The following is a 25,773-nucleotide window of genomic DNA, read 5'->3' as shown; positions in this document are numbered from 1 at the left end:
CTTAAAGGAACTTTCTTCTAACTGCTGCAACAAACCCCATAATCTACAGTTCAGATATTAATGCTCGTACTCATTGAGATCCATGCAGCACCTGCTCTCCAAAGCGTAAGTGAAAATGAAAAGGATCAGTTAATCAGCTATTGGAGAAAAGTAGCAGCTATCACAGGACAGGTGCCAAAACAACTTTCTTACTGTACAGTGATTTATTTTTTTATGCAATTGGCATGAACCTTTGCTGGCTGCTTCACATTTGTCTTGATGTCAGCTCCTCTCCTTCTCTCTCATTACATCAGCTTTCAAATTAAACACTGTAGCACCGACATATTACAGCCTACAACCGGGCCTGAAGCCTGAAAACGCTGATAAGCAAACAAACAAACAAAGATCGGGGACTGTTGCAGTCAGCTGAGCAAACTGCAAGACCCAGACAGAAGAAGCAGAGCGCAGAGCCGCGGTGTGCCCGAGCTTTGCTGCAGCTGTGCTGCATCCATCCTCCCAAATGTGGGACTGTATGACCCGATCGCTGTTTAACAACGCAGACTGCTTAACAACGCTGAGCTCCCGAGCAGCAACTCCTCGGCCCTCTCCGATCAGCGCCGCTGAATTAAAGAGACAAGCGTGTACAGAAAATAGAGCAAACCCAAAACGAAACACAGAGATTATCCACAGGGAGCCGCGGCGCCCCGGGGCGCAGCCCTAGTGCTTTAAGCTGCCCACCTCCGGAGGCCGAGACAGCAGCTGTCCGCTATTTATACTCAGCGGCGGAGCCGGGTGCCCTGCGCGGGGCGGTGCTGGGAGCGGCGGGGCTCGGGCCGAGCTGCCATGGCCACACCGCTATCGTCCACGCCGGTGAGTGGGAGCCGCGGCCGTGGCTCTGTCGCCGCTTCTCCGCTCAGCCCGACGCGGCTCAGCCGGTTGCAAGAGAAGGAGGAGCTGCAGCACCTCAATGACCGCCTGGCCGCCTACATCGAGCGGGTGCGGACGCTGGAGGCCGACAAGTTGTTGCTGCAGCAGCGTCTGGTCGACCTGGAGGATGGCAGCGGTCGGGAGCTGAGCTGCCTGCGGCTCCGCTACGAGACGGAGCTGGCCGACGCCCGCCGTGCACTGGATGATATCGCTATCGAACGGGCCGCGCTGCAGGTGGAGCTGGGCAAGATCGGCGAGGAGCACCGGCAGCTGCACAGCAGGTCGGTGTCCGGCCCTCCTGCCTGGCCCTACTCGGTGCAGGGCTCCCTATGAGGCACCCCCTGCTTGGAGGGAGGAGAAGCAGGTGATGCTGTTTGGCCAGAACCCATGTGCTGGGGAGGTGGGCTCTGTGCTGTCAGAGCAGTGGGGTCTTAGTGATGGTGAGACCCAAAATGTTTGGATGGTAAAGTGGGGTTAGAGTGATTCGGGCCTGGAGGAATCCTAACTTTTGCCCTGCAGGGGCACTGCTGTGAGTACCTCTGCTCCTGTGCTGCTGGGCCTCTTTAGAGCTCCCTTGTAATGGGCATGGGGCTCCCTCAGAGCCTGGGGAGATGTGAGGCCTTATGGACACAGTACTGCCTGAATGTCCAGCTGACTGCATTTAGTACTGCACCTGTGATTCATAAACAACCAAGAAGCTGTTGTGCTGGAAGGCATCTAGAAAGTTATGGGGGTAGGGGGAGTAAGTCTCAGCACAGAGTCAAGTCACAGTATAGTCAGTTCACCTCTCTCTGGGGGTTATTTTCTCAGACATCGCCCGGGGGAATACACAGAGCAGACAGTCCTGTGAGCAGGGTAACTGTCCTGTTGCAGGCTGGTACTGCACAGAAGCTGTCCTAGAATGACCTTCCTGTCACTTCAGGCTTGATGTTTTCATGAGGAGTATATCTGGTCTGTAATCTCCTTGTTGTGTAGTTTCCTTAAGTGAGGAACAAAGGGATGGTCCAATGTAAGCACACTTGAAGAAGGTAGACAGTGAAGAGGAAGGAACAAGAATTGGATCACAGTAATTCTTCATGTATAGTATGCAGTTATTTCAGTGCCCTATGGTACCACTAAATGAATTGCATACCTTCAGTAACTTGTGTGTTCACAGTCCCCTCTCTCCTTCCTCTAAGCCTTGCTATAAACTGTTATCATAGCACTGTTAGGCAACAATGTTTTCTCTTAATATTTATAGTATGGAGCAAGTTCTGCCTTCTAGTGGTTCAGTAGGACTTAAGTAGCTGTTCTACTTGGGAATGAAACATGTTTTTACTCTAAGCTTTGGTTTTCAGCTGCTTGGAAGTTATTGGGTTTGCTTCATTCATGCTGGGTTTTAGCTCGTAAATTAGTTTCATAAATCTAAGTAGCCACTTGATTGGATAGTGAGGAAAAGGCTAATGCAAGTTCTGAAATCCTTCTGCTGCTCTTTGTGTTTGTATAACTCAGTGGCTTTGTTTGTAAAAGCTTTAGGCTTGGCAGGTATATAATTCTCCAGACTAATTTACTTCTTAAGAGTAGCTAGGTTTTGAAGTGGTTAACTTTACAACCTCTGGGAAATGATACATTGTACATGCTGCTTTCTGGAAGGACTGGACTGAAGTCCTAATATTGACTATTATTTAACTGGGCAGTGTAATTGCAAATATCTCCAATGATTTGGAATAAAATCCTCTAAGGATATCATGCCTTATATATATATATTCCTTAAATAACCTGTAACTCTTAAGGGATGGAATGTCACAAGATAATTTCCCAACAGCGTTAACAATTGACTTTTCTTAATCACTATTGAAGAGACTTAAACCGTCAGCAGACATCAAATGTCCTTGCACTCCACTTTTTCCCTTAAACAGTGCAATTGGAAGTAGGCCAAAGATGTTTTGGAATGAGGAGTTGTGGATAAGCATATCAGTTAGTTGAATTTGAAGCCTGAGGAAGGTCAAAGCAAGAACTGTAGCGCTACAGATAACAACAACCACAGTTCTGTTCTGTGTGAGTGAGTATAAATGTGTATTTTGGTACTGAACCTGACATATGTAGTGTAGCAAGCAAGAAATGGTAAGTGAATTTGTCAAGTCTTGACGAGCTGAAGTTTGTTTCAAATATTTCACCAAGAGAGCCCAGGTATTAAATTCTCTAGGTCAAGTGTATGATACCTTGATTTATTGGATATGTGATAGTCAGTGCTTCATAGTTATCATTCTGTGTCACAGCCAAACTTTAAATTGCTGCAATTAAAGATGAAATCGCCCACTTCAGAGTTCACCAGGGGAGGGATTATTCTTGCACACTATTGCAATAAATATATATAGACTGTTAGAAGGTGTACTTTGATAACACTATCTGATAGTATAATTTTCATGTTAATATCACAAATGATACTTACAACAAGTAGCAGTAGCAGCAGTGGTCCCAGAAGGAAAGTGGTTAACTTCTCAGCTAGAAGAGAGAGAAAACTGTAAATACAAGGGGAAACTGAAATATGATCTTTCCTTATTGCTATTACAATGCTTTTTTTTTTTTTTTCATAGATTCTCTCAGCAAAGAGTAAGTATCTTCTACTAGTAAAACATTTGATTATGCATCAAGGTCACAAGGCTGTCAACAAATGCCTTGAATAGCAGAGCTAGAAAAGGCCTTGGGCAAGAACCTGATCCTAGCCCCATACATCCATGGCCTATGGCAGAACCAGCTGTACCTGCATCACTTCTAGCAGATGTTTGTGTGACCCTTTTTAAATTCCAGGTAATGGGGATTCCAGACTTTCCCCAGGCATTGTGCTTTAGTTTTGAACTACCATTAGTTTCCCCTCCAACATCTAACCCAAATATTTCTCCTGCAATTTAAGCCTACAACTTCCTGCCTTTTCCACAACAGACATGGAAAAGAGATTCCCTTCCCCTTTGCAGAGGTCCTTACACACATAAAAGACTTCTGTCTCCTGTCACTTTTCTGTTCTCTAGACTAAACAATTCTTACTCTGTTCCAGTCTTTCCTTGTAGCCCCTGTTTTCTAGAGCCCATCCTTCCTGTGGAATGACTTTGGACTCTCTCCAGCTGGTCTGTTCAGTTATCAACTGGGAAACTCATTGTATAAATTATCACAACTTAGCCACTTGACAGAACAGATTTTGCTGAAATAAATTGAATGCTTTACTCCTTATAATCTCAGATCTATGTATTGAGCAGGAAGGAACTCCAACTCAGTGTAGGTCAGGTAATTGCAGCTATTATCACACCCATCTCAAAGACAGAAACCCGGTGTGGGCCCATCACTTGTCTGCTGTGGTGCCAAGTTGAAAGAATAAATCTATAGACATCCAGATGGTATCTGAATGCTCTGCAAGTCAGTTTCACATCTGTGCAAGGAAAGGGGGGAGTTGGACTAGATGACCTTTAAAGATCCCCCTTCAGCTGTAAGGATTTGGTGATAATTGGTTGCTTGCAGAAGGCTGAAGCAGCATTCTGCAGATAGCAGAGCTGTTCTCACCTCATGACTGTGTGAAGGTGTGCAGGAGAGAGAAGAGTTTGTGATCCATCCTGAGGGTAGAAGCCCTCTTTGCAGGGATGCTCTCTGTGCCGTGAGTGTGGTCTGTGTGGAGACTTGCTGCTGTGTGGCGGGAGCTGGTGGCTGGATCAGGCCAAGCCCGGCTGGGGCTGTGAGGCTGACCACCTTGCTCAGGTGGAGGCCTGGAGCCAGAGCTCCTCCAGTGCTGAGGGGCAACTTGGTGTGTGGAGAAACCCTCAGCAGCTAGAGGTGCTTTCTGCCTCCAGGTGCAGAGAAGTGCTTTGCCATGTGTGAGCGGCACTGCCTGCCATCGTGCCGCAGGAAGGCAGGCCTCAAGCTGCATGCACGCCGCCTTCCCGCCTTCAGGTAGTGGCCCTGCCTGTGGAGCATGGCCGTTATGGCTGCTCACCCTGGGTGGGGTGGCTCTGAGGGCTCTGTGACACAGCAAAGGTGCACTTAAATGGCTGGCAGGGACCTCAGCTGCCTTTCCTGCTGGAAGGAAGTTCTTGTTTCAGGAGTTTGTTCAGTAGTGGCAGATGAGTGGAGCCCTGTGAACGCCAGTTTTGAATGTGACTGTTCCTGTGGATGCAGTGGTTGTGCCATCCCTTCCTCCCCTCTTGATGGCAGTGCTGTGGAGAATAGCTGGATCCTGCATAGGATTTGCACATAATCAGCTGGAAAACAGATCAGAAATCCTTCTGGTTAAACAAATGATACTTGTCTGAGGCTCTGTCTGGTTTGTTTCTTAGAGCCTGCCTTGGGCTCTCACCACAAGTTTCAACCTTTCTTCTGATTCAGTTCAACCACAGACCCCCCATTAAAGGTAAACACACTGAAAGCAAATATTCTCCCTCACCAGCTGCAACTTATGGATGTGAAACTTTCACTTGCAGGAATTCAAAGAAAGAAGCTGACTTGAACCTGGCACAGGCTCGTATGAGAGATCTTGATGCTCAGCTGAATGCAAAGGAAGCTGACCTGGCAACAGCTTTGAACGAGAACCGGACTTTGGAGAATGGCCTCCGTGAGTTAAAGGACCAAGTAGCCGCTGTAAGGCTTGTTCCTGGAATTCCAACTTTGCTTTTGCTCCTGAAGCTTTTACTTGTCTTCTTCCAAGCTAGTTAGAGATTTAAAAGTAAAATCAGGCAAAGGCTATTATCTGTGATAGTTGAACAAAAAGATTTCTCCACTCTTTCTGAAAGCAAATGCTGCTAGTAGTTGGTCCATTAAAACTTCCAGCTGTTGTAAGTACCTTTAATTCTATTCCATGACTGTAGTAGCTAATCAATTTTTACTTACTGACAAATGATGATGAAATGTGAACTTCTACCGGCCTTGTAGCAAAGGGAAGATTTGATGGACCCTGCTTTATTATGCCTAAATCTCTGTAGAACAGATACAACTTCTGACTGTCTCTTTGAGCTCTTGCATTATTCAAGTTGCTACTCTATTGGTATTTTCCAACACAGTATCTTCATGCTTTAATACGATCATTAATTAAGCTACTTTAAGGTCTTTACAATGAAAGTTAAGAAAAACTTTCGTCCAATAGTTTGAGGAATATATGTATGTACTTGGAGTACTTTTCACGTTAAGAATCCATACAAGTTATATGGGAAGTAAGGAAGAAGTTGGGGAAACTTTCTAACATGAATGAGAAGAATAATTGCAGATGGTAGAACTTCATCAGAAGCACTTTTTTGTATTTGAAATGAAACTTAACTGGTGCTATGGAGGGCTGGCCTACATAACAACTAATAGCATTTCATTGCAAACATGCTGGATCCTGCAGAAATAGGCCCTGGATGGTACAATAGTCAATTTCACTTAAGAAATGCATTTTGTTTGCTGTAGGAATCAAATTGAATAACCTGTAATAAGTTGGCTATCTTAAGCAAGAAGAACAACCACTTAATTTTGTCTACCCTTATGTCTTTCTCTTCTAGCTGGAGCAGTCACTACAAGATGCCAAAACGCATCTCAACAGTGAAATGTTGAGAAGGGTGGACCTGGAAAATCATTTGAAAACTTTGAAGGAAAAAATGTCATTCCAGAAGTGTCTTCATGAAGATGTATGTTTTAGCTTATTAACAAGGGTTTTTTAGGTGTCTGTGACCCCTGGATGTCCTTAAAAGCAATGTTAAGTTGTGCCTTATCCTTAGAAAGGTAACTTAGCTGAGTCAATTTATGGCAGTCCATCAGACAATAAAATCTGCTTAACTAGGAAGACTTCAAGACAGTATACAACTTCATGTTAACTGGCATAGTACCAATAGGTATCTGGAATATGAGAACTTTCTCAGGCTGCTCTTCTGAAGGTAACTATAATTGGTGTATTATTTTGTGTGACTGAAAGTGCATACATTACAGTTGAAGTTAAATGATTCCAGGTGTTTGCAAGAAGCCTAAAATTAGTCAAGTTAACACTTTTTAATGTGTATGGGAACTGTTCAGTCATGGCTTGAACTGACTGAGCACCTGGGGAAGGGACCCAGTCAGCCCAGGGAGCACAGGTGAAGGCAAATCAGCTGTGTTGCCAGAAGGGATGGAGCCTGGTTGCCTCTCAGACCTCATTGAAGGGCTGACTACTGGGGAAGGATCTCAGGTTGGAGATCCCTCCTTGGTGAGGCTTGACCCTGCAAACTAGTTGGTGAGCAATCTACTTCCCTTGCTTTATAGCACCTTTCTATTGTGCTGGTCCTTCCATCATCATACCTCTGTTGTAATGCCTTTCCCATTGTACTGATCTGTCTGATTGCTACAATAAGCAATTCAAGTTGCTTTTTTCCTTAAAGTTTACCAAACACCATTCCTAAGTGTTGCATTAGGAGCCAGTACATAATATGGAACTTAAAAGTGAATGCAAACCAAAGTCCGATTCCTCCAGCCCAGTTACTGTTAGTGTTTGAATAGAGCAAAAATAAGTAACAGTTCTTAAAGAAGCCAAGTGCACATGCATCTCAAGAAAAGCAGATAAATTAATATAGATCAAAGAATTAATCTTCAAATTAGATGCAAATTACTTTGCTTAGTAATTTAAGCAGTGTCAGCAGTGAAGAAGTAGGAAAATCCAGCACAGCTACAGGTGTGAGTACCTGATGTAAAGGAAGGAGATGTAAGCTGTGAATTGAGGTATTACTGTGCACTCAGTGGCAAATCTGCTGTGGTACTGAATTACTTGCTAAGCTGGTACAGTAAGTCCACAGTCTCAAATCAAACTGTTTTGGCTTGCTTATTCTCAGAAACTTTCCCTCCTAGGAGCTCAAGGAGATAAAAAGAGTCCATGAGAGCAGAATAACAGAAATGGAGTCTGGTCGTCGGAGAGAATTTGAGAGTAAGCTCTCAGATGCTCTGCAGGGGCTCAGAAAACAGCATGAAGAACAAATTCAAGGATACAAAGAAGAACTGCAGCGAACGTTCAATGCAAAAGTGAGTCTATGATAGATGCCAGTACTAGTATCCTCTAACCTTGTGCTTTGACAAGCAATTTCCAAGCATTCTTCATTGTTCTGTGCTTTTGTAACTGGAACATCCTATTCCAACACCTCTTGCTACCTGAGGTTTTTTTTTCTTTCTGAAATGAACATTAAACTTATGTAAACCTCCTTGAAAAGCAATAAAACACTTTCTTATTTAGATCTTATTGGTATCTGCATACTTAAGTAAAATATAGCTGTTTCCATATGTAACAGTTGGAAATCACTTGATTTTAATTTTTTTTCCCCCACTTTACTTAAAATAGATGGTCACAAGCAACTCCTTACTAACAGTGACTCTACCCGTAGGTGGAGAATGCCCAGCTTTCTGCAGCAAGAAATAGTGAGTTTGCCAATGCAGTTCGAGATGAGTTAATGGAAACAAAGCTTAAAGTTGGTGATCTGACATCTGAAATTAAACACTATCAAAGCCAGGTACTATCTTTTTGTATATTCTTAGTATTAAATACCCAATTCAAAATATTTCCTCTCTAATATTCCGCATGATTGGGTTTTCTTTTTCTTCTCAATTTTAGAATGCTGCTTTGGAGAACAGAGTGAAGGAGCTACAGGAGACGCTGGATAAAGATCGTGATCTACATCGAAAGTGTATGGCTGAAAAAGAGAAAGAAATGGCACAAGCCCAGAAAAAAGTTCAAGAACAGTTGGAAGAATATGAGCATCTCTTAGATGTGAAACTAGCTCTAGATCTGGAAATAAATGCCTACAGGAAGATGCTGGAAGGAGAGGAACAGAGGTAGGCTATAACAAGAACTTCTTGTGAGGACTTGCCCCATCCACAGTCTCTGTAATAACTGTGTGTATATTCAAAAATGTGGTAGATGCAAGAAACAAATACTGTTTGCAATTAGTATCACCATGTAGTTTAAGTATAATCTTCGGTAAATAAATAGCATTTCCTGACAGTAAAAATAAAGTCTTACATTCAAGGCTTCATGGAAAGCTTCAAGGTTAGAAGCTGTTAGGCTTAGCTAGCCTGATAGTAGTGAGAAGAAATGTGAATGTTATTTCACTCCTTTGCAGGCTGAACATATCACCAAGTGCAACTTCACATAGTATTGCAACTCAAGCAACAAGTGAAGGGCGACGGTTTTTGCATGGGAGAAAACGAAAAATGAAAGCCAAAAAGAGAGAACATAGTGCTGGGTTTAAGACTGTTCAGCACGCTTCATCTTCTGGAAAAGTGTCTATTGAAGAAATTGATGCAGATGGGAATTTCGTCAGGCTTAAAAACAACTCTGATGAGGTACTTGTTCAATTTTGTTCTGCCTTCACTGCAAAGTATGACTGCTTGTGAACTGATTTGTGGATTAGATATCACAACAAGGAAGGATGAAGAGATGAGAAAGATGTGCTGTGAAATTAAATAAAAAGTAGAGCTTTCTAAATGCTTCTTGAACTAACCTGGCTGCTGCCAATAGATGAGGACCAACTGATATTCATACTGCAGGTGTCTTGTTCTTGCGGTTTTGGGGGAGGTGCACTGGCACCTATGATGCAGAAGCCTATTGTCTTCAGTTATTTCTCATTAGAACCAGGCTAGTAGTATTGGAAGCACTTCATAACCTTGAGAAACTCGATAAGGTTTAGTAAACTGGATGGCAGCTTACTAATTAGAAATACAACAAAAAGGTTGACTAGGACTGACAGTATCTAATCAGTGTAGAGAGCTTCACTAATGAATTGGATAACTCAGCTTAGTCTGAAAATCCAGAACTGTTAGGATTATCAGAGCTCCAGAACTTGCAGCTGGTAGAATAGGTGCTTTAGCCTGAGTTGCCTTAAACCTTCCAAGACCATTTTATATATTACAGCATACATTAATATGTCTAAGTATATGCATACAGTCTAACTTAAGCTGGTCATACACATCTATCCAGAAAGAACATGAACCTACTCTTCCTGGTTAGAGTATTATCCCTATTGAACCCTGAATTTCTGAGACTAAGATTAACTCTAAGACAGTACTAGGAAACTCTTCTGCAGGTTTAAGGTAGTTTTATAATTGAATATAGTCTTCCAACTTACAGAAGAGGGACCAAATGACTCTTAGGACTAGTAAGAATCTTGTTTGTGTGAGTGCTATAGTGTTCATTTGTAATGCTAAGAAATTTCTCGTCCTGCAGGATCAGCCACTACATGGATGGGTGCTGAGAAGACGTCTTGAGAGTGTGTCAGATGTAACATACAAATTCCCCCCACAGTTCACTCTTCAGGCAGGCCAAGTAGTTACGGTAGGTAGTTCTGTACCACTTATTCAGTGCTCTTGAATCTTTTTGAACAGAAGCACTAGCCTGCCAGGGATGAGTAGCTGAGTTTTGCTACTGGGCCTCTTTGGCATTAGAGGGTTTGGAGCTGTGTGTGTGTTAGGATGAGTTCTGATTTAAATACAAATAAGAAGAATCAATGTTGTCTCACTTCAAATTTTTGGCAGATCTGGGGTACAGCTGCTGGTGTAAGCCCAGGTCCCAGTGACCTGATCTGGAAGTCTCAGAAGTCTTGGGGATCTGGGTTTAACATTGGTGTTACACTCGTTACAGATGAAGGTGAGGTAAGTGAGTTGCAGCCTCTGTTCTTTTACTAAGGTTGTTTGATGTCCTTGATTCTTGAGCTTCCTTGATGGTGACTTAATTACATTGTAGGAACTGGCAGAGAGAAAATTAATGCATGTACCCAGGGGAGAAGAAAGTGGTGACCAAGATGATGAGTATGAAGAACTAATGGGAAGTGAAGTGGAGCTTCCATCTCAGGTAATATGCCTGAAACTTAGACACAAGCAATTGAATAATTCTGATAGCCAGTTTCTTTACACTGTGTGAATATACCTCCCCAAATACGATCCAAACCCAACTCTTACCATTTTTCTTGATGTCAGACCAAAAGAAGAAAAAAGAAATGTTGTTTGGTTTCATGATAGTGATTCCTGTGAGCATCCTGAAGCAGGTGAGATTAGTGAGAACTGTGCCTGCCATCTCAGCTTGCTTCACTAATAACGCTTCAGTATTTTGTCCCGCGTAGGCTGTTGTAGTTTGCATGGCTTTGCATCACAGATAAAATTGATGCTTTTCTTATTTTTTGGCTGAATATCATCAAATAATTGGAGGTCAAACAATTAACACTATTGCAGAAGAATACCAGCTCTCTATGTATTTATCTGAACATTCATCTCATTGTGAACATACTTGCAAGCTATTATTCCTCATACAGAATGCAAACAAATATTTTCATTCTTTGCTAATGAGGTGACTTAAGCTTAGAACAGTGTACTGGACTTGTTCTGATGTACCTGAATCAAATTTGCACTAAAAATCTAATTTTTCCTTTCAAAAAATATGAGATCAAAGGCCGTACAGGGGAATCTGGATAGGCTGGGGTTGATGCTCAACTGCATGAGCTCAATCACTTTGTCCAAATCATCAATAAAAATATTGAACATAACAGGCTCCAGTATTGACCCCTGGGAGACACCACTCATGACTGACTGCCAGTTGGATTTCACTCCATTTACCACCACTCTCTGAGCCTGGTCCTCCAGCCAGTTCTTTACCCAGCTAAGAAAGTATGTGTCCAAGCCATGAGCTGCCAGATTCTCCAGTTAACATCCCCAATGCTTTTTAAGGAAAGTGGAGATGTTGCACTGAGTGACATGGTTTACTGGGCATGGTGCTGTGAGCTGACAGTTGGATGAGATAATCTTAGAGGTCTCTTCCAACCTTTATGATTCTAAAATGCTGAAATCAAAGCCAATGGCTGCGATGCTACAATGGGATGGAAAGTACTGCAATAACAGCAGGGTGGCAAAGTCTTTGCCTACAGCAAATGAGAATGAGCCCAAGTGCTGCAGAAGTGAAGGTAACAAGCTGCTTACCCTCAGGTAAGGAATATACCTGGTAATATAGGTATATATTACCAGGTAAGGAAGGCCTCAGGTAGACAGGGTATATTGACTGGCAAGTTTCTTTTAAACTTGGTCATGAATTTAAGGCACTTAATGTCAGCTTGGTTTCAGAAATTACTGTCTTATTTTGGTGTGTGAAATAAGTATTTTAGCTGTGCTTAACTCTTAAATACTCCATTCAATATTTCCCAAGTAAAAACAAAGTACAGAATACAGGTCATGCTAATAGAATTAACACATCAGTAGAATGAGCATATCTTGGGGTACCTGTTACGTTCTGGGTTCAACTTCAATGCTGAAATGCCCTCTGAAAGACTCTCAGTGGCTTCTGCCTGATCACGTGAGCCTGCAGTAGTTCATTTTGTGTTCTTCAAGTGCACTTTAGTGTACTACCAGCTTGTCTTCTTTAATTGCTTAAATATTCTGCAGTTATTGTGAAGGCTTTAAATTGGTCAGAACTGAAAAGTTCTCAACTGTATTTTACTTTTTCTTAAAAAAAAAAAAAATTGAAATAGCATCATTTTCTTTCCTTAGTGCAGACTAAGGCCTTATGTACAAAGGGATATGTTAATTTTCCCTTCCTGCTGACAAAGCCTTTTGAGTTACCACACCTTTGCTTTAAAAAAAATCTTCTGCAGAGCTACAAGGAAGGCAGGTACCTACTGAAGCAGGTCTTTGACACCAATATTTCCTATGTATCTTCTCCTGTTAGTGTTCCAGCCCAAAAAACACAGTTTGGAAGTACCCTGGGGTACCATCTTATTAAAGAAAATGTACCTCAGAGCAGGCAGTTGTCTGCTGCTTAGTTCTTTCTTTGTCCTTCTTTCAAAATTTGACTAAATATCTATTGCTACACCAGCTGGTTTAGAGTGCTCAAAGTCTTATATGCTCCTTTATGTTTGAAACAGGGCCTCTCCTCAGTATTTTAAGGGCTCTTTATTTTAGTTGACTGATAATATGGTTTGTTCTGCCTTCGGTGATGGAAAGCAAAAGCAGCTTCTTTACCTTCATGGTAAAACACTTACTGTTTTATCAGCAACTTTACAATACTGTTATGTACCACTTATGGTAAGAATCCATTCTAATACTCCTACTCAAATATTAACCTGCCCGTCTGCTGAATTACTATTAGACTTCAAACTTCTGTCACCAGTGCATCCATGTTTCTGCAATGTAGGTAATACTGAGGTAAGTTTTGTTGTTTTATTTTTAAACTAAGTTGTTGCTCTCTTCCTGTAGAAAGCAAAATGATGTAGAGGATGTGAGGTAGTGCTTTCAGGCAGGGTTTTCATGCTTTTCTTCTGTTTCTGCTCCTCTTCCAACAGGAGTAGCACGAGTTTGCATGTCAGTTTAGTTCTGATTCTTCCAGAACTCTGTAGTACTGATAGCTTGTTAACTTTAATTAGCATTAAATAGAAAGTTTGTGTGCATGCTCCTTAGGTTTGTTTTATTTCTGCAGCAAAATGAAGATCCCAGCTGTTCCATCATGTAGTATGGACATGGAGATGATCACCTGAGAATGCTTCTAAACCTCAAGTGACATTTTTGGACTTAAGTGTGTGGTGGTACCTTCCACAATATCTGAGAATAACTTGGAATTTACATCTCCCATCTGACCTCTTCGTAAGAAAGGCTGTCCATGACATAATACCTCCTGCCTTCTGGTACTGTACCCTGTGCTGGATTCACTGATACAAAGATCAGTAGAATACAAGCTCTGTAGGAAGTTCTTTCACTCAGTCACAAGGATTTGATTTCCATGACCTGCTGAAACAGGAGTGTGCATCATTCACAAAGCTGTTAGGTGTCCTAGAAGGATGATAAATAATTGAGACTGAGCATAGGCTGTCTCAGCTTTCTTAATATTCTGGTATGGTGTTGCTCCAAAGGCAATTTCTATTTCAAGCCAGAGTGGGTAACTACATGTGCTGAGTCATGTCACAGCTTGGATATTCAGCAATTCTGAACTTGTAAGCAGTAACACTTCCTGAAGAGTGCTGACTATCTGAAATGGTTTCTGCTCATATCCTGATGCTGGCATGTCTAGATCACTTGCTGAAGAACTTCCTAGAACAACAAATTGTTTCAAGTCAAATGAAGCTGTGATGTATTCCTCTTGTTTATTAAATGTACTGTTTCTTTATTCTAGTACATAGAAATTACCAACTGCAGTATTCAATATTTCTAGATGCAGCATAGCTTTTAGTTCTGATTTACTGGAACCATAACATGGACAGATAAATCCTGCAAATGTGAAACATTCCAACAGGAGGTACAGTAACTAGCAATATTAGCACTCTAGTCCCAAAAAGCCTTCTAAGTGGCTAGGAAAAAAATACTGGCTAAAAAAAATCAAAATGACAAAGGTGCATTAAAATGTTAGCTCTTAGACTCTCTGTGTACTGAATGTCTGACACAAGGACAGACTGCAGTCCTGCTTTGTATTTCTAGCCGGGAAGCGGGGTGGAGTACTATCTGTTGGCCAGTATTTAATTTAATAGCTTTGTAGCTGTCTGAAGGCTGACCCCGAGCCCTTAGAAACCATGTAGTCAGCCTTTATAATCCCTTCTTTCAGGCTGTTTACCAAAATGCTTACCTGATGGTTATATGGCAAAGTAAGAACCTTGATGAGCCTTGCAGGTCCTCCTCTCTTTAAGAGTATAAGCAGCTGATGTTGCAGATCAGTCAGTGCTGGGTTTTTCATCTGCATCTGTTACCTTACCAAAATATTAAGTTCTGAGTTTTGAGATCTGTTCTATATTTGGATGCTGTTATTAATATGAGGATTTTCTTACACAAGCTTAATGTTCTTAAATTAAGCTGTTTAAGTCTTTAAAAAGATGAAAACTAATGCTGGTTTAATGCATTTTATCAGTTTCGAATTCCTGTTATACCTTGTGCCCCATAGAGAAATAAATGTTGCTATATCTTTCTATATTTATCTTTATGTTGAACTTTTTATTGTTAAAGAGATTTTTCATGAGCAAATATTAAAGTCTAAGATATTTATAGGTAAATTAAATAAAAGTTGGTTTATTGTTCATTTTTCTTGAGTAAGCTTGAATAACTTGGAATAGTACAGCTCCCTGAATAGCTTTAAGAAACCTTCACCCCTATACTATACTGTTCTGTTTACATCCATCACTCAGTTCCTCAAATAAAGGTTAATTGTAATGACTTCCATTTAAGAGTAGTACTCAATACTTCACATGATGCTTCTAACGTAAAGATGATACAAAGCAACAATTACTGTATTGGTCTTGATATGAAATAGTGGTAAACACAAACCCCAACACTCAGCTGAATACAAAATGTTACATACTATTTTTGATTAAGTACTAAGTTGGGCCAAGTTATTTTCTGTGTTGCTGCTCTAATAACTACTAGCTACACACCCATGAGGTTGGAAGGCACCTAATAAATCTCCTCCTTTCTGTGTCCTAACTAATTAGCCTGCTGTAGCCAAAGCTATAAAGAATAGTCCTTTACTTCTCTTATTTCTACTGTATCAGCTAAGGCCAGAGATGGAAGAAACTGGAAAGCCATGATTTGGATAGCTGGTTACAAGCATTTATGTTTCTTATAATGAGAAGTTACTGCACCTGTTATACACATCAAATTCTTTTCTCTCTAAGGAATATGGCTTCTACGTGGATGACAGAACCAAGCAGAGCCTGAAAAACTGAAGCTGGATTCAAGCCCTTTTGTCCATAAAGGTTCACTTTCCTTCTCATCATTTCTCTATCTTGTCTATAGAGTAACTGGTGAAAGATCATGTTTGTCTCAGGATGCTGAATCTGTCGGTCATTACTACATCCACATTTCCTGAGCAAAGCAGGAAAAGGCTAACAGGAATAATTAACTCTACGTTCACTTTGTCAATATTTAAGCTGTCTGTCATTCATTTTGGAGCCCTTTTTTGCATGTTTAAGTTACAGCATTTGTCTTTTTACCTTTACTAAGTCATCTTCACTCTTCTTCATTCTTTAAATAATAAATAGACAATAGCAAAAGCGTTGCTAACTTTTCATCTGTTTGCACCCATGACAAGTGATACTCACCCATTTATCTCAATGGAGGTCTATGCAAACTGTGGAGCTAGGACCAATTTGCACTTGGTTCAAAGGACTCTTATTCTCCTGCTACAAGAAAATGTTAATAGATATTAAGAATGTTACACAGTCAGTGACAGGAGAGCAAGATTATTGCAATTCCAGCTGCTGAACTATCATAAAACTAATAGCTTGGTGTTTTTTAAATGTATCTTTCCCCCCACCGAAATCTGACTTTTCTACATGAGTCATCCTCCAGCACAAAAACAAATGCCAGAACTACAGGAATAGAAGTGGCAACCACTCTTATCCCACCGACATGTTTATTAAGTTTGGTCAGCAAAGTATAGGAATCTTCAATTCTGAGAACTTGTACTTAGTACAACATCGTAATATTGACAACAATCACTTTGCCTTTTGTCGACATACAATGTGAGACATGGATTAACTCGTTCACGATAAATTACAGTGTGGTAGATGAACAGAGCTCAATGATATCAGTAACTCAGGAACTTGTTACAGTTAGCTTCACTTATAGTATTTTTAAAAATCATTTTCAATCGTAAAATAATTGCAACCAAAGACTTGCTTTTTTTTTTTTTTTTTAAATAAAAAAGGAAAACCCCAAACCATGTACAATAACAGCAAATAAATGCATTTTGGGAGTAACAGTGAGCTACCAGTAAACGCTTCATACAGTGATCTTCAAGGCACAAAGCAAAAAAACTGGGCATGGGTTTTTTTGCAGGTTGATGGTGTCAGGGAAGGTAAAGTTTTTTGGAATATAAAATAAATACATTTTAAAAAGACGCATACAAAAGTCAGTAAGTCAGTCAAATAGCAAGGCTTTCACAGAATGCCACACTGACAGAACATTTGTGAATCCATTTCAGTCATGAAATCATGTTCACAGCTTGAATGACACAATCACTGAGGCAAGGGTACCATCACTTCAACATAATTGATGGGGAAGAATCCTGACTGGCCATGAAGCATCCCTTCATACCAGTTTTCATCAATCTGGTTGGTCAGGGTAATGATATCACCCTCTTTAAACCCAAGCTCGCCTTCATTTTCTGGTTCAAAGTCATAGAGAGCTTGGCAGCAAGGCTGATCCACGTGCATTGAAGAACCTGCCCCCATGACAGAAAAAGAAACAAATATTAAAAAAGTTTCATAGAATTTGATTATCTGCTAAACATGAAATTAACAGCCTAGAAATGCAGCTGTTGTGATTTTTGCACATGTGTATTTGCAGGAGCAAGGCTTCTAGGTGCTCCTGCATTGGATGCTTCCAACCACACTTTGCTTGAGCAGTGAGAGACATCTCTGGGTTACTGCTCCCCAAGCTTACGCATTCAAATCTCTGCTTTCCATGTCCTTCACCTGAACTAAAGCAATGGTTATGCTAGTAATGGTGGTGCCTGTCTAAGTCCTACAATTGAAAACAAACAGCAACTCTACCAACATACAACCTGGCTGTCCTGTTACTTACACTGCTTGCTCGCATCCTATTATAACAATCTTCAGGCAACATTACTCTCAAAACATTAACACTGCTGTATGCAGACACAGTAGCAAGTAAGTACATACATTTACAGGAAAACAAATACAAATTAAGGTAGAAAACAATCACCGCTAGCAAAAGAAGTTAACTTCATAAATGCATTTACCTAGTCACCATCATGAAGAAGCAGTTAATTGGTCTAGGTCCATGGTACAGACACGTATATAGCACATTCCCTCATTCACACTTACAATAGTGCATTCTAATAAAATCAATCCAGTGTTCAAACTGTAAAGCTCAGCTCAGCAGACAAGGTCTGGTGAGAGGTTCAACCACAGTTCAGCCACAACAGATTTTCAACAATATAGGCAAGATATCCAAGCAAAAGTCTGCTAATTTGAAATATACTTCTAAATGAAGAATAGGAGAAAAGACCTCATGCTGCTGCCACAAAGACTGCAGCAAAACACACCACAGCATGACAAACAACTCTTTTAGCACCATTACTAGGATTACAGTGGTTAAACCTTTTAATTTATTGTGGTTGTTTCACTTGTAACATTGCAATAACTCTCAGATACCCTAGTGGTAGCTGTCTCCCTCTGCTATCACACGTGGTAATCTTGTGATCAACCTGAAGATTCTTTTTTGTCCATGACGATACAGCAATGCAGATAAAATAGCTAAGGTGCTAAAAATGCTCATCATACTTTTTAATCTGCTAATCATGGTAATGTACAGGGATCTACTGAAAAGTAACTGCTGGTATATCTAAGAACAGGGATTAGAAGATGTCTAGGAAGCCAAGCAACGCTTATTCTGCTGATTGGTAAATGAGGAACAACATTCGGTGTTAAAACTGGGAAGTGGGAATTAATTTTGTTTGGGGGATATGTTCTATCCTTCATAATAAAGGCTCCTTTCTGCCTTTGTAACAATGCAAGAGAGCTGTCAACACAAAGACCCCCTTCAAGTAACCCTCCCTGGGATACTGCTGGAACAAAGCTGCACTCATTCTCTGCCTTGAGAAAGCATGGAGTAACAACAAAGTTTTACAAGAACAAATTGAATTATGACTTGTCCAATGCAATGGCACAGGCCAAAGATTGTTTTGGGACACATTTTTGCTGAAATAATCCATTCGCAGAAAAGGAGATGAGCCACAATTTTACAACAAAACGGACTGACTGCATTCAAAAATAGCTGAGCTATTTCCAGAGTCTCTGCCAAGGTAGAGCTGATACCAACTCACCAGAACTGTCAGCGGCAGAAGGCGGCACTTGGAATAATTGACAAAGTTCTTAGCCTTCACCAGCTGCTCCAATGGGGCTAATTTATTATTGCAAGTCAGTTCATTTCTGACAGTATGGTACCTGATAGGAGATGGATCGCATTTGGTTCAATTTAAGCTCCAAAGGACTGAAAAGAAGTGTCTGGAAGCCTGGAAAGATTTCAAAATAATGGTCACAGCCAATACAACCGGTTTTGCTCCAGGCTGTTGGATCAGTAGGAGTCTTCATTAGAATCAGGCAGCTGCTGCTACTGTATAATCCAATGAGACAAAGGATCCCTGACAAAAGTAATGGGAGCAGCACTGCTGGATGATCTGCAACACACTCTGCTTAACATCACGGAACTGGTGACACAACTCCAGCCTTTTCCCATCTATTAAATACTTGCTCTTCTTCTTGCAGAGACCTAGGCTAAAGAAATAACACCCTTTTTTTCTCCCTGCAGGCAGGTTCCATGTTAATTTGCAGCACCAGGACCATCTCCTTAATTCCACCATTGTGGAGCTGAATTGTCACATTTCATTGTCACACTCCCAAAGATGCCCAGTCACAGTACACAGATCACTTACACCTGGACAGTGTAAATGGGAAGAACAGCACCAAGCAGGCTGACAAGTAGCTGTCTGTGATTTCTGAAGCACCACAGGATAAAACCAGAACAGTGAGTGATGCTTTTTTGTTGCTCTTGTCTTTCCAAAAGGAGTTACTGCCCGTGCCTGCACATATTCCTCTTCTATACCAAGATGTGTATATATGGTAGCAATTACACTTTAATAATCACAAGCTGGAAGCTTACAAAGATAATTAGACCCAGTCTCCCTCCCAGCTGAAGTGAGTAAACATTTAGATGCCTATGTTAAAATCCAGCACATGGCAACCAGACCCAGTTAGTTTATACTGTGGTCAAACCTGACAAACAAAAAGAATGAAAAGCATGATGTAACACAGCATTGAAGAGTTCTAGAGCAGATGATGCTCACAGCCTCAGCTGATTAATGAGGGTAACAATGAATTAGAACAAAAATACAGATTTATTGTCTGTGCTTAATCAAAGTAGCTAAATAATTTACAGTGTTAAGAAGATGTTTCTGTACACATTTGCAGGGCTGGAGTCAGAAGCCATTAGTAGTAAATAATCCCCATGTGTTAGGAACTGTAGAAAGGAAAATACCACTTCTGCTCCAAGAAACTAATACTTAACCTAGAAAGAACATAGGAAAAGTCATTTCAACACTCAGAACGGGATTATGGTAGCTGTGCTGAATGTGTCACACCTTACTTTTTAACCATCCAGCTGACATTTGTGAGCTCACAATGCTGAGATACTGCTACCTTCAATGGCAGCATCAGGGAAATTAAACGTCAGTGTCCTGACAGAGCCAGTGTGTGAACAGGGGAAGTTGGATGTGTTGGATGAAGCTTTCTAAGCAAAAGAAGAGGATGATTATGATACTATCCCTCTATCACATGGAGACCTTACAACACTGTGCAGTGTTTACCTTCAAGCCACTTGGTTCACATTTCTAATTCACAGAAAACAAATCAAATCAAATCTGTTTCACAGTTTTAAGCAGCAAGAGAAAAGTTCCCCATTCACGAACAGGGTACATTCACCCCACTGTAACTCCACAGAAGTTCACATGGATAAGAGAAAGAAAGAAGATGAACAATTTCAGGAGGTAAACAGAGTCTACAACGTTAGAATCTAATGGAGGAAAAAAAACAAAGAAAAAAAACACAGCCTCAGGTAACTTGAAGCACAGAAGAAATAAGACGAGGGACAGGATCCTGCTGAGTGGATTTATGCTGCCAAAGTGTGCAAATCCCTTTCAGCATGGATTGTAGAATAACCTCATCTTGTACCAGAGTACAAGAACATTCAAGAGATTCTAGAAAAAACATGAAGTTACAGTTCTAAGCTTTTTTCTTCCACCATTAGTTCCCTTGCTTCTCTTACAGTGACATTTAAAAAGGAGAAAGACCATTAAAGAGAGGAAACGAGTTACAAACAAGAAAAAAAAGAAAAGAAACGTTAGAAAAAGATCCAAGACCTCATTCCAAGTACAGAAGGGAACCTCGGGCTCACTGACTCCTCTCTATTTTCCTTACAATTCACACTGATAGAACAAAATGGCTCTTTCATATTCCTTTCTATGCACATTATTGTCTTCTGTGTTCTGTTATTGGTCTGTCACCACTCAGCCCAGGCATAAAGGAGGTAGGGCAAAAAAAATTTATTCATGAGATGTGGAAGTTACTTCAGTGAGTAGTGGTAACCATGCTCACTATTACAATTTAAACAACTTTCATGGGCTTTCAATAGTTATTCCTTTCCTTTTTTTTTCCTTCTCAGTAGAATTAGGGTCTAACCACAAAAAGGGACCCTACTCCCACAGCAAGGGGTATCTAAGTATTACAGAATCACAGCAGTGAAAGAGATCACCAAGTTCCAACCCCTGCCACAGGCTGGTTTCCACCCCCTACATCACTTTAACCCAGGTCTCTATCCAACCCGGCCTTGAACAGCTCCAGTAATTCAGCTAAAAAACATGCATACATTTCAGAGCGTATTTCAGGGGAACAAAAGGACATTAAAGTAAACTATGTTAATAAGATTACTTAGGCTGGGACTAGTCTTCCTGAATTTTATATGGCTAATAGTCAAGATCCTGTGCTGATCACTTACACAGAGTGTTGAGAGAAATTAGCAGCTGGAGATGTTCCAGACAGTGATCTAACACACCCACATTTGGCATCTGTCTTTCCAAGAAACGAAATGCTTTCTGCAAGTGATTCTCCCTCCTCTCACTCTTGGTGGCAATATAAAGAACCTAAAAAACCCATCAGAGTGCCACACTTCAAATTCAGATGGTAAAAGACTGTTGAGAGGAAATCTGGCTTCACAATTCCATTTCGAGCTCTGGGGAATAAACTGGAGTCAATTTAGATGCCCTATGAATCCATCATTCCTGCAGTACAAGCAATACAACAAGCAATAATCTAGTAACAGCCACCAGAATGTTAATTCTGTGGCCACAGTCTTACCTGATGACTTTATAGAAGAACTATATGCAATCCCATTGTGCTGCTGATTATCACCGGTTTCCAGAGTTGTAGTTATTACAGGTTTTGGCTTAAATTCACGTTTAGGCCGACTAGATGCTACATTTATTCTGGAACACAGAGAAGAGAGGCAAGAGATTCATTCGGAGGAACAGATACTCAGAGAGTTTCCACTCGGGTTCAATACTTTTGTATTTGAAAGGTGAGGAAAAACCTTTCTTCTGCGGGTTTTTGGACTTTTATTAGATTTTTTGAAGGAAGGGGGTGATGGTGGGAGGAAATGTTATTCACTAAACGCCGCTGAATTCTAACGCAATACTTGAGTTTCACCAAAGCCCTATTTTATTTAATGCTACGGTCCTGCTGACAGAGGTAAAAAAGCTTAACAGCCCAAGTCTGAGATGTGCTGAGCATCCACAGCTGCCACTGAGTTCAGCAGAAGTTCCAGGAACAAGCTGTCTGGAAAGCCCAGCTGTAAATGACATACGCAGAAGCGCAGCCAGGACAGGGGCCCAGGGACTGCATCTCACACGGTGTGTTTTTTTTAGAAAAAAAAAAAAAAGAAAAAAGAAAAAAAGGGAAGAAATAATCATTTGAACAGCAAATCTGCCTCAGCACCTCTTCCTACATGTGCACATGGCCCTACTGAGACCACCCCGTTACGTTGGCCCTTTAGCTGGAATGTTGTAGGGTAAACAGGCACTGCTGCTCCTGTATGGTACTCACATCCATCACTTCAATTCTGTTCTCAGGAAAGCCTCAAAGAAGTTATCTGCACTCTGGCTGTACTATTAGCCTACGCTATGGCAGTGCTCAAGTCATTAAGGTCTCCTGTTCTCTGTTGCTTTTCTAAGTGACGTACAACAAATTAATGACAGCAGCTTTTTTTCCTATTAGTATGACACAAAATATCTGGCTTTTCACAAGTTCATTACATCACAATGGTATTCCCTGCCAACTGGCAAGTGCATTATTTTGCTGCAGAGTTTTGTTATGCCCATAATCTCAGTGAAAACACACCAACTGCCCAGCAAAGACTCCAAAACAATGTTCAGAAAGTATGCAAGTTCAAAAAAAAACCTACAAACAAATGGAGGCTGTCCTACTTAACCTCTGCAGATGTGAGGGAGGGAGTCTGCACACTCTCATATCTCACAAGAGCACAGCAAGCGTGTGTCATGATCCTTGAGGTCCCTTCCAACCCGGGTCATTCTGTGTCTGTGAGATGGTGATACAAGATCTGCTGCTTCTGTGGCTTTCCATATTCAAGGACCTGAACTACAAAAGAGACTCAAAGTTATCTGATGGGTTCAGTCTTACCGGTTTTGCAGCTTGCTCTGCAGATCCTCCAATATCTCTGTAGATTGTTTGTGGTAATCTAGTGCTGCTTCTACAAACACAGCCAACTGGCTAACTTGCTCTACCTGAAAGACAGAGAGCAAACAGCTTTAAAGAGCCTGTGTAACATTCAGCTGAAGGAGAAATGAACATCACTCAAAACAGATCTGGTATCTCAAAAGACCGTGATACCTTGCGGGACTATTGAAAAAGAGCATATGTGATATTATCAAAGAAATTGCTGGTTGGAACCTGAACAAAACTGAGGTGTAACTTCTAGTTCACTTACACAGGGCTGGGTCCTTAAGTCATTTCCTTTCACAGTGTACAAATCCTTTTTGCTTTCAACTTCCAAGCCAGCTGTCTGTCAACACCCAAGTCTGAAACAGTTACAGTGCACAACCCCCTAGCAGGTGAGAGTGGAGCTTTTCTGATCATCAATGTTGGGACAAATTACGTTGTGACAGCTCTTGTGACTCAGACCCATTGATGCTTATTGGTCATGTTTATGAACTACAGTTCTGAAATCATCTGGACTTACCTCACTAGATGGCAGCATTTTATATATAAACCAATAAAAGAAACGTGATTTATCTACTATTATCCAAACCTATATGGATTGAAGAAGTATCAGCCAGTCATTCAAGTGCATGAATGCTAAGAAAGGATGTAAAGGAGGGAAAAAGGGGGGAAAAAAGGTCATTCCTCATTCCTCATTCCCTGATGCAAACTGAAAAGTTTAAGATGTACTACAAGGGAGCTACAACAAATACTTATTTGATCTCTCCATTTTTGTACTTTTCCTTTAAGACAAGGAGGAGGACAGAGCCCCAGAAGTCTGATATGTTCCCATTCCACCATGTCTTCACATGTTGGATCACAAGGTGTTTTTGAAAGCTTTCTGCAAATGTTTGATGGACCCATGGCAATTTTAAGCTCTACTTTTTCTGCTTTCACTCAGTTGAAAACATTATTAGAAATTCTGCTGGGACACCAAGAGAGCCAAAAATCATCACACAGCATACAGAAATCAAATGCACAGAACCAAATTAACAGCTGATACAATTCCATCAAAGTCAAGAGAGTAATGTAAACCAGCTGAGGATAACACGCAATGTGCCTGGGGTTTGGATGGGGTGGTTGGAGAAAATAGACAGACAAGGACTGTCAAGATGAGTGAGAGCTGGGAGGAATATGGACCTGGGGACTGGGAGAAGAAAGAGTGACTGGGAAAGAGACAGAGAGACTTGTGGGACTAAAAGGCACTTAGCTTGAAAAGCCTGAGACTGGATGAGTGGGAAAGGCAGGAAGATGAATCCAACAAGATGTTGGTGTGGGAGGTCTGAAACTAACAGTGGGAAAAAAAAGAGAAAGTTGTGCACCTGGGTGAGGCAGCTGGCAAGGTGGCTGGGAACCAGAGCACTGACAACAGAGACTACAGGGAAACAGAAAGAAAGGGAGACTCTTTGGGAACATGGAAGGACAGTAAGGAAGTGACTGCAATCAGCATCTCTGAAAACTCAATGAGAAAGACTGTGGCTAGGCAAGAAGGCTGGAATGAGAAGTTTGAGGGTGGAAGGCAGACTGGGTGAGTACAGAACATCAGAAGGAAACAGCACAGTTTTCTTGAAATACAAGCAAAAGAAAGTGAGGATGGAACAACATCTCCCAGGGACACCCAGTTCAACTCCCTCCCAAAGGCAGAATCAGTTATACTGGTAAGTCATTCCTGATCAGTTCTCTTGTGGCTCAGATAACTCAATAAAAATCCATGCACTGCTTCATCTTTGGTTTGGTGCTTTGGCTAATGACAAACACCTGAAACATTTCTCAGCTGCTTGTGCAAAGAACTATAAGACACAGTGGCAACTTGGTAGAGCTTGCAGTGGGGCAGCAGGAATAGTGTACTGAAATTGTTTATAGAGGGTGTCAAATTTTTGCCACCTTCATATAACTTGTGCTGGTGAAATGGAAAGAGAATTTTTGACTTACACACATCTGTAACAAATGCATCCCACTCACAAGCAGTTTGGGAGCTACATGTTAGTTTATAGCTGGCTGTTACACAGTTAGAGAGGCTGCTTGCATTGAAATGACCTCCCTTAACAGCTCCTCTTTTTGCTTTTGTCTCCCATATTCCAGCCTCCTACCAAAAAAAAAATTACATAAATCTGATGGAGACTTATCAGGAAAAAAGGATATCCTGTATTCTGCCTCCAATGGCCTGTAAAGCATCTACCCAGCTTTCTTTTTGTGCAGTTCCATGATTAGCATGGAAGGAGAGCACACTGCTATTCCTCTATGTGTGCACTGAAGAGAGGGATTATCCTAATCACCATGGCTGTTAATTATTCAGACATCATTTCATTGTGGACTTGGAGGAATCTGAGCCAAAGTTCAAGTACCTGAGCACAACCCACATAAACTCTATGCAGGAATTTTTAGAACCAAAATGTAATTTGTGGAGTCCAAATCACCCAGATCCTTCAGCTCAGCAACAAGTTTTTTCTGTATAAGTGAGCTGCTCCTGCCAAGCAGGGCACAAATCTCTTGCTCATGGTTTAAGCAGCAGCTCTGTGACTGCGTTAGTCCCCCCTTCTTCCTCCCACTCATCTCTCTGCATTCTGTTTGCAGACAGTTCATCGCTCACCAATAATAAAGATACATG

The 25,773-nt window shown here is 41.2% G+C and overlaps 2 protein-coding genes across 5 annotated transcripts in view; one reads left to right on the top strand and one right to left on the bottom strand.

Moving 5' to 3' along the window:
- The first annotated feature begins 425 nt into the window (after window positions 1-425).
- LOC107318775 (lamin-L(III)-like) lies at window positions 426-15,030 on the top strand. Of its 3 annotated transcripts, none has more exons than XM_015873002.2 (12): window positions 426-1,187; window positions 5,352-5,508; window positions 6,405-6,530; window positions 7,717-7,887; window positions 8,244-8,369; window positions 8,471-8,691; window positions 8,979-9,201; window positions 10,082-10,189; window positions 10,390-10,506; window positions 10,598-10,705; window positions 10,831-10,898; window positions 13,313-15,030. In XM_015873002.2, the coding sequence occupies exons 1-11, from the start codon at window positions 823-825 to the stop codon at window positions 10,867-10,869; spliced, it is 1,761 nt and encodes a 586-aa protein (XP_015728488.1). In that variant the 5' UTR covers window positions 426-822; the 3' UTR covers window positions 10,870-10,898; window positions 13,313-15,030. The 3 variants fall into 3 exon arrangements, with proteins under 3 accessions (XP_015728488.1, XP_015728489.1, XP_032302692.1); XM_032446801.1 differs by lacking the exon at window positions 426-1,187 and adding an exon at window positions 4,730-4,824; XM_015873003.2 differs by lacking the exon at window positions 10,831-10,898 and having other exon boundaries at window positions 428-1,187.
- Window positions 15,031-16,209: 1,179 nt separating this feature from the next.
- SH3GL3 (SH3 domain containing GRB2 like 3, endophilin A3) overlaps window positions 16,210-25,773 on the bottom strand; it is a 45,303-nt gene continuing 35,739 nt past the window's right edge. For both annotated transcript variants that reach the window (XM_015873004.2, XM_015873005.2), the window contains exons 7-9: window positions 23,088-23,191; window positions 21,750-21,877; window positions 16,210-17,038 (exon numbers count right to left, since the gene is read on the bottom strand). In XM_015873004.2, coding sequence (XP_015728490.1) covers window positions 16,833-17,038; window positions 21,750-21,877; window positions 23,088-23,191 — 438 coding nt within the window. In that variant the 3' untranslated portion in view covers window positions 16,210-16,832. The remainder of the gene's footprint in view (window positions 17,039-21,749; window positions 21,878-23,087; window positions 23,192-25,773) is intronic.

This window comes from Coturnix japonica, chromosome 10 (genome assembly GCF_001577835.2).
Source record: "Coturnix japonica isolate 7356 chromosome 10, Coturnix japonica 2.1, whole genome shotgun sequence".
Taxonomy (NCBI): domain Eukaryota; kingdom Metazoa; phylum Chordata; class Aves; order Galliformes; family Phasianidae; genus Coturnix; species Coturnix japonica.
This window is presented reverse-complemented; position numbering and strand designations above follow the sequence as displayed.

Bases quoted from the DNA above. Each gene is read 5' to 3' on its own strand.
- LOC107318775 (XM_015873002.2), top strand. From the start codon at position 823: ATGGCCACACCGCTATCGTCCACGCCGGTGAGTGGGAGCCGCGGCCGT. The intron at 10,190-10,389 runs GTAGGTAGTTCT...AATTTTTGGCAG, and splicing joins AGGCAGGCCAAGTAGTTACG to ATCTGGGGTACAGCTGCTGG. The intron at 10,706-10,830 runs GTAATATGCCTG...TCTTGATGTCAG, and splicing joins AAGTGGAGCTTCCATCTCAG to ACCAAAAGAAGAAAAAAGAA.